Source organism: Eurypyga helias, unplaced genomic scaffold (assembly GCF_000690775.1).
Source record: "Eurypyga helias isolate BGI_N326 unplaced genomic scaffold, ASM69077v1 scaffold37862, whole genome shotgun sequence".
In the NCBI taxonomy this organism is placed as follows: domain Eukaryota; kingdom Metazoa; phylum Chordata; class Aves; order Eurypygiformes; family Eurypygidae; genus Eurypyga; species Eurypyga helias.
Window position 1 is genome coordinate 1 of NW_010235060.1, and position 8,768 is coordinate 8,768.

Consider the following 8,768-nt stretch of genomic DNA (forward strand, 5'->3'; position numbering starts at 1 on the left):
TGCTTGGGATTGCCCCGACCCAGGCAATTTCAGAAGAAGAAAAATAAGAAAAAAAATTCAGTGGAGTATCCATGTGTCCAAGTGTTTACCATTTCCTCAGGGATGCTCTTGTTTCGTTTTGACAGCATTACTAGCAAGTCGCTTGTGGGGTGAAGTCAATAGGGAAGTGTACACGCCAGCAGCTACACTGACTCCAGCGAGGGACACTGGGGCTCTTTCCAGGCTTGGGGACTTTAAAAGTACCTAAAAAAGAGCCGATAGACCAGTAGGTCACAATGCTGTTGACGATCTGATGCCGGGGAGCCCCGAGTGGGAGAGGGCCATTGGCCCTGCGTTGCACATACCTCGGGCACTCGTCCTGGTGCTGAGACCTCTGCCACCAACTGTGTGGGGTGGTGGCCGAGAGACGGTCTGCGTCTCAGCGTGTGAGGCTTCATAGCTCTGCTTGGGCATCTTCTTGACCAGGGTGCTCTGTTCCTGCTGCGCCTAATCTCAGGGACAATGAGATTATTTACGTTTTTATGTCTTTTTGTCTGACGTTGTTCACAGGTGTGAATTTGATAGCTGCTTTCTTTATGAACAGGGCAAAAAAATACCTCAAGAACTGATCATGCACATTGGCTGATCCAACAAGCAGGTGTCTTTATATAGTATTTTGGTGAATAAACTGCAAAAGCTGGAAAATTAAGAACTGAGCCTGGTATAATGAAGTCTTTTCTTGCAAGTGAGAAAGCTGGTCCCATCTTTCAGTTCTTTTGTTGTAGAGCTGTCCTTCTATACAGTTACTGAAAGCTGCGTCTTCAGCATTAAAGGGCTGGGACTTCTGCCGAGAGCTTCTCTGCCTTGCTAGGATGTTGTTTTCCTGGGTAACTTTTCTTTGGTTTTCTGAGTTGAGATAGGTTAGGGAAAGGGCTGAGAACCACGAGGAGTGGCCCAGGAGGAATGGCAGTAGTGACATCTTGGATCCGGTTGTATCTTCTCTCGATCTTGTCCTCAGAAGGGTGCCTGGAGGATGAAGAAAAGCAGGATTTCACCTCTTGGGCATCAACTTCTGGTGTATCCCAAGGTTGCCTGGCTGAAACAAGTCCCTTCTGGGGAATGGCAGCTCTTAGCGTGGGCTTTCTCCGTGCCCCCAGGTGAAATTTCCAGGTCTGAAGCTCTGCACTACGGCTCCCCAAAACCAAGTATTACCAGGGGGTTGGGTTTCATTGGGACGTTGCAGCAGGGGTTGTTGCGTTCAATAGCGAGAAGTAATCAGGGCCGAAAAAGCTGTGTGTTAGTGAGCATGCACAGGAGTGTGCTGCTTCTCTGTCAAACATGGAAGAGATTGCCAGAGGAAGTCACAAAGGTAGTAAAGGTAGTTTTAATGTAATTTGTATAGTGCCACGGGTTTTATTAACATTTTTTCAAAGGGAGGCAGAATATAGCTTTTCTGCAGAGTGTAGCATTAAGGTCATAGCTATAAAATTGAATTCTGCGGAGAAGGGATGATCATTCAGGAAAAAGCATGGAAATGCAGACAGTAGTGCTTCTGTTTTGATTCAGTAATTCTGTTTGTTTGATTTGATTTCGGAACTAGTCCTGTTAGGAACCTGCCATATGGCGGCACTTCTGTAATGCCGGAGTACTTGGAATCCTGTTGTCAGGATTTCAACTTCAGAGCATGTTGAGTTCTTTAAAACAGCCTTTTGTTTGTTTGTTTTTTCCCTTCCTTTTTAAGTTCAGACAGAAACAAGAGATATATTTTGGTGCTTTCACATTTTTGTGCTCCTTCAGTTTGAAAAACTACTTGTGTCTTAAACAATAAATAAAAACAAATGAAAGGGGACTAGCAAACACTCAGGGCCTCGCTGAATGCCTCTTGAGGTCAGTGAGAAACCTTTCCGCTGACTTGAGCGCGCGGGCTGTGCGCAGAGAACGGTGACAAATCATCAGCATGAACAACGCGACAAGACTAGGTTTTTGCTTCCAAGCTTTCTAATAAAACGCGGACAGGCGCTGATTTATGATCGTGCAGCACGGGTGAACGAGCCACAGTCCTTGTGCGGCGCAAGAGCAGGGTGAGATGGAGAACTGAATGTACTTGTAAAAGTATCTGCAAATACATAAACAGAAGGAAAGATCACGTGGCTCCTGATGCTAAGGCCTCCCCACCTATGGATTTGGTTACAGAGTGCGTACGCTGGCAGCTGCTCTGAGAAGATTCTGCTCTTAAACCGTGTGTACCGACAGCTGCCCGTCGATGTCTAGAAGTCAGAACACAGATTAAATACAAACAAAACCCTGACACTTGCATTTTACTGCTGAAATTCGTGTGGCTGTTCACGGCGCTTGGCTGCAACCTGATACACCCCGTAGCTGTAGCAGCAGCGTGCCCTGGCTGTTGGAACTCGCAGCCTTAGCGCAATAGGTCCCATTTATTTTGTCAATAAGCCTCTGAAATGGGAGGATTTGTATGATTTCTTGCCTGCTGAAGCGATTATTTACATTTGAATACAAGTCCAAATTACATATTTTTTTGATATGAGTGACTGCTTTATTGATTCATTAATCCCGAGTTGTAGCAATTTCTCGTTTGTATTTCTGTAATAACCCCCAAACCATTACAGCTCGTATTTGGCAATCCTCACAAGCTTGTAGGTGGGTAATCTGCATGTTAAGCAGTCCCTGGTTTTAGCGTTGTCTCCTTGCAAAGAGCATCTAGGAGGTACTCGTTCTTAGAAGGTTCCTTTCCCGCTAGGACCCGCGTGTGTATTTGGACACACAGCTCTTTGGTGCTGCAGTGGTGAGTGCAAAATGTCTTTGTGGAGGAGACATGCAGAGGGACGTTTGTCTGTCTGCACTCATCTCGCTTCCCTTTAGATATTTTGGGTAGAATGCGTTGTTGGGAGAGAGACAGATTGTTAAAAAGCTCAAAGGCCTATCAGCAGTCTCCTTCACAGCCGGTGTAAAGGGCTGTTGGGTTGACTTGCAGGTGTGAAGATCAGAGTCAGTCAAGAGCAGGTCTGGCTGTGGCAGCCAGGGCTTCTCACCATGGCACAGACCTCTTCCAACGTTTCTCTCCAAAGACTACCATGCTTGAAGTTTGCCATTGCAGTGTCAGGGGCACCCGAATTGCGCTGCCCGTACTGAACACTGTCCAGCTCTACTGCCCATCTCTCCTCTCATTTTGATGTTACTGGGAAGAAAAAGCAAATCTGGCATTGCCAGCTCTTCCAGGGTTATGATTAATCTCGAAGATCAGTGCTCTTCCAAAAGCCTGAGCCTCTAATCAGTGTAATGTAAGAGGAGGCTCCGAGGAGACCTCATTGCAGCTTTCCAGTATCTGAAGGGGGCCTACAAGGGTACTGGTAGAGGACTTTTTACAAGGGCCTGTAGTGATAGGACAAGGGGTAATGGGTATAAATTGAAATCAGGGAGGTTTAGATTAGATGTCAGGAAGAAATTCTTCACAGAGAGGGTGGTGAGGCACTGGAACAGGTTGCCCAGAGATGTTGTGGATGCCCCATCCCTGGATGTCTTCAAGGCCAGGCTGGATGTGGCTTTGAGCAACCTGGTCTAGTGCAAGGTGTCCCTGCCCATGTTGAAACTAGATGATCTTTAAGGTCCCTTCCAACCCTAACCATTCTATGATTCTATGATTCTAATGTGCTGGAATTGATCCTCCTTTCCATTCTCCCATCCTAGGCAGGGTCACAGTTATCCCTTATGTATTCCCAGTGTCCCTTTATAGTGGGAAAAGCTCACGGGCTGCATGTATGCAGTAGCCCTGGTCTCTGAAGGTCTCCCTCTGGGGGTCTGCAATAGGTGGGATGCCTTTGAACCTGTGGTTTTGGATAATCTTGGAACACACAAACCCTCTGAAATAAAAGTAATTAGGGCCTGTAGTGACAGGACAAGGGGTAACGGGTTTAAATTGAAAGTGGGGAGGTTTAGATTAGATATCAGGAAGAATTTCTTCACGGAGAGGGTGGTGAGGCACTGGCACAGGTTGCCAAGAGAAGCTGTGGATGCCCCATCCCTGGAAGTGTTCAAGGCCAGGCTGGATGAGGCTTTGAGCAACCTGGTCTAGTGGAAGGTGTCCCTGCCCATGGCAGGGGGGTTGGAACTAGATGGTCTTTAAGGTCCCTTCCGACCCAAACCATTCTATGGTTCTATGATAATCCTCTAGTCTTCCATTTCAATAATTCAAAATTCTCTTATTTTCTTTTACATAAAAACCTGAGTTTTGGGGATCTGGCTGAAGTCTGTGAATGCTTGGGGAAGATGATAGGGGAAGTGCAGCAACGTGAATCTCTGCTCGCTGCATGACAGGAACAGCCAGGCACCCTTGCCCGCCGCTCTCCCGGGCTCCACGGTGGACTCCTGCAGCAAGGGCCCTCTTCTCCTCTAGCGCCCATCTCCTGTGGCTGGCCGTGAGCATGGGCAGGCTGCCCAGCTATCAAGAGCAGGGGGACAGGTGGGTCCCAGTGACAGGAAGAACTTGGTGCTCCCTGGGGCAAGGGCAGCTTCCTCCGGATAAGCTTGTTCCCTGGGGCCGCTTTATTTTAAGGTGCCTTAGGGCACTGATGGGGCAGGTGAAGGTGGTGTGTTCCGCAGTTCTGCATCCTGCTCTGTGCTTGTGCCCCAGCACCAGGCACGCTTGGGGTGGCAGTTGCCTAGGACGGTGTCTTGGGTGAGGAAAACATGTCCCTTGTGTTGATGCAAACTCATTCTCTGCTTTCATAGTTTATTTTTAACCCAGTACCTTTGGTTGCACCTCAGCTTTTTTTTCAGTGGTTAAGAGATGGTTATCTTATCGGAAAGTTTCCCTGCTGGGATATATTCATGCAGCTGATGCTGTTTTCCTTTTTAAAGTACATGAGCTGGCTGCAAGTTGGGTTTGTTTGGGATTTTTTTCTGCTCCGTGCACAGATTGCAGTGAATTGTTTTCATGACATATTAATAGCCTGCCGGGAAGTGAGATGCCCGGATTAGGTGATTTACTTATTGCCATTAAGTAATGTAGAAAATCAGAACCCATAAACCTGAATGTGCTGGAGCACATATTCATAACCCAAACTTATCCTTCAGAGCCGGGAATGATTTGTCAATCCAGCTACTTTTCTTGTATTCTTTTCCCTTTTTTCTTTTTTTGTTTTCTTTCTTTCTTTCTTCTTTTGCCTGGAGACTTTTATGCTTCCTGCTACTGAGTTACCTGGAACAGCAATATATCCCAGGCTGTCCTCCAGACTGATGGAGAAGGAAGCGTGCTTGGTGCAGCTCAGTGCCCTTCGTCACAGGGGCAGGTGTTTAGGGACCTGGGGCTGGGTTGAGCAAGAAGCACGCAGGCAGCAGGCTGGATGGTGCCTGGGGCAGTGTTGGCAGCCAGAAGTAAGACCTTCCCATGCCTTCAGCCGGGCAGGAATGGAGTTTTCCCACGTGGGACAAGGTTTGGGTTTTGAGAGACCTGGCATGTCAGAGTGGATGAGGACTTTTCCCTAAGATCTGGCCCTTCAGATCAATGATGTAGGACAATTAATCAGTGTTTAATGTTTCCGAAGCATGGCACAACTAGTTAGTAATGACACAGAGATTTGTCCCCGGGTTTCAACACTGGTTTTGCATTTTTGATCTGCAGAGGCTGAATTCTCAAGGCCTTACCAGCTATGTGGGTATAGGATTTGCCGTGTGAAGACGGTCCTGTCTTGAACTTGGTTTTTTTAGTCACTTCAAGTATCTTTCCCACTGCAGAAGTTGCTTAAAACCTCCGAGAGCTGATGGTTGCCTTCTTTTTACTTCAGGCCACTAGCAGTCAGAGAACTCCGGAGGGGTTTGCTCATTCTGTAGGTGATATATTAGGGCTGTTTATCTTCCATTGCAGGGTAAATCATGGGGTGGAAAAATAGACAGCAGCAGTGGTGATGAAGAAGTTGATCTGTAATTGATGCATGTGAAGAGTAATGTAACTCTGCTTGGTCTCATCCAGTGCCTAGTGGAAAAAACGGGATGCGTTGTGAAGATACTCCGGTGATTTCAGCAATGCCTGGAATCCTGTTTTCTTGATTGTGATGAAATAAAATCTGCAATGAACGGTTTGAGAGTGTTGCTGTTTCACAGTTCTTAAGGTGTTGCACTCGCTTTTTGTGTTAATGCTTTCAGATTTTATGTATATGTACATATACACGCACACGCGTTTCCCAGGGCAGGAATTAATTCTTGATTCCCCCTTAGGAGTTTTCTTTTTCAGGTTATATGGGTTAAATTATTAGGGAATCGCTTGTGGTAGCTATTCTCTGTGTTCCAGACTGACTCTTAAAATCTCTTCCCTCTTTGAGCCTCTTCGCACAGCAATTCTTATGCCTCTTTTAGGAGAAGCAGCCTGTTCCTCTTTGACTGAAATGTTTCATTTTAAATTCTGTCAAAGGATGATCAACTGGGGCTCAGTTACAAGTAACTATTTTTTCCTCTTGTCATTTCACTTAGATTTTTGGAAACTGTTTGTTGGGGAGATGCCTTTTTTTAATTGATTTTACTGTCAAGTTTCAACTTTTTTTTCCCTCTCTTAAAACCATACATCTTGTACCCATCTCACTAATTAAAGCTTTTCTCTCCTTCTGTTTATTAGGGAACTGCCCTTCATTACACTACAGATTGAGTTTCTCATGGCTGTTTTACACTCTTACTTTCATGTGGGTTACAGCTTGATAATGTTTAAAAATAAGCATTGTCTAAAAAAACCCGACAGGTTTTTGGCAAAATGAGGTTGGTCGTTGTACACATGAAGGCACTTGGAGTGACTACAAGTCTTCCATCCCTTTGTAGTTGGTGTATCCATCATGCACAACAGTCCAGTAATTCTTATTTCTGTCGCAAAGATGGTCCATGAATTAGCTTGCTATTGCAACTTCCCTGTACAGAGCAAAGTTGAAAGTGGTTGACAACTCTACGCTCCAGAGGGACAGGAACAAAATGGTCATGAATTCTCTTCAGGCACGGACAGAGCTAGATCCAAATTTGTAAGGAAGTATCCTGTCGTGGTTTAACTCCGGCTAGCAAAATACCACGAAGCCGCTCTCACAAATCCCCCTCCCCTCCTCCAGTGGAGGGGAAGAATCGGAGGAAAAAGAAATAAGGAAGCTTGTAAAATTGATATAAGAACTATTTATTAATTGAATCTAAATTAATATATACAAGTAACACTAATAATAAATAATTAAAACAATAGAAAATAACACATGATACAATATGATACAATTTCTCACCACCCACTGACCAATGCACAGCAGGTGTTGAATACATGAATACAATGTTCCTTTGGTAGAGTATCATTGGGATAAACTGAAATACTGTGGAAGGGGGGAAAGGAGTTTTCAGCATACGCAAAACTAAAGTAAAGCCTTTGGTACACTAACACACGTCAGTTGCTGCTGTTGCAGGTTTCAGAGAGTGAGGTGTGAACAGAAGAACGAGGGAAAGCAGATACAGTTCTCGTCGACTACAATGCGTAGAAATTCACCTTACGGTATTGTTATTTTCTTCTCATTCTTAGCATGGCCGGACCCCCCTTCATCTTGCTGCCCACAAGGGTCATCTCCACGTTGTCCAGGTTTTGTTGAAGGCAGGTTGTGACCTGGATATTCAGGATGACGTAAGTAGATATAACCTTCTTCCTTGGGGTGGAGGGGAAAGGATAATTTTGCAAATAGCAGTAGACCTTCACTTCTTTGAAGTAAGATTAAATGAAAATAAAATCTGAGTCTCTCTTTTCTAATTTGAGATGTAACCTCTAATTTGGAGATGCAAAACTGCATGGGAGGCAATGTGAAACGTGGTGGTTTCCAGCCAATAGCTTGGTCCCCCTGCTCAAGCTGCAGAGCGTTATAAGAGCTCTGGCTGTGGCAGGCGGGTGTGAGTAGCAGAGTCGTCGCCTGCTGCTTGGTCTAGAAATGGAACACGAGTTCCTTGTACTTTCTGGGAACCCACTGGAGAACGTCAGGTAGGGGACACAATCCATTGGGATGTTTGCCTGGAGTGGGAGATGCTTTTTCGTGTAGGCACACGCCGCAGGGTGTGGAGTGTTGAGCAGCTGCCCGGAGCACTGTGCAGCGTCGCAGGGAAATTGTCCTGTTGGCAGCCCCACTCGACGTGGGGGTGGTCGCATCTGTGAGGCTGTCGTGTGGTGAAGCATCTGCGTTTGAAACCAGCTTGGAATTTAGCAAATAGTAGTTTGTTTTCATTCAGTAAAATATGTAAGTTATTGGAATTTCTTGGTTTTCCATAAGAATAGTTCTAATCTTGGCCCAGGCACGTTGCAGTGACTGGGAACATCGTTTTAGTGACCGATGGGCAAAGATGTAGGCTGAAATGTGCACCAGCAGTTGAATAACCATGACTTCTTCAGACCGCTTGCTGACTCCAGCACGCTGGAACAAGCCTGAAGAAGGGTTGCTTTTGTTCTGCCTGTAATAAATAATGAGAAGATTCTTCAGAAGACCGAGGGGTCCAAAGGTGGTTAGTAGAGGCACCTGTATGACTCTGAAAAGGACACTGGAAATGTCTAGGTGTCTTTTGAGAATCCCCTTAGGCATTTGTTTGCATCTAGAAAGTCTTAAATATCTATAGAAATTGGAAAACTGATTTCCTTCTCTGCATGAGTAGCTGCTTCCCTGTGAGATGTGAGCAGTCTGTCTGACAAGCTCTGGTCTGGGGTACTGGTACAGCCAGCTTTCTACTGGGAAACTTGTTTTTCTAGGAAGAAACTTTGCTTCCTGCGCTCTTTATTCTTT

General features: G+C 45.6%; 1 protein-coding gene across 1 annotated transcript in view; it reads left to right on the forward strand.

Annotated features, from left to right (window-relative positions):
- Positions 1–7,531: 7,531 nt before the first annotated feature.
- The window catches only part of ANKRD6 (ankyrin repeat domain 6), a gene marked incomplete at its 5' end in the record, with an annotated part of 25,354 nt that continues 24,117 nt past the window's right edge, over positions 7,532–8,768 (forward strand). The window contains one exon of the mRNA XM_010146613.1: positions 7,532–7,630. Coding sequence (XP_010144915.1) covers positions 7,532–7,630 — 99 coding nt within the window. The remainder of the gene's footprint in view (positions 7,631–8,768) is intronic.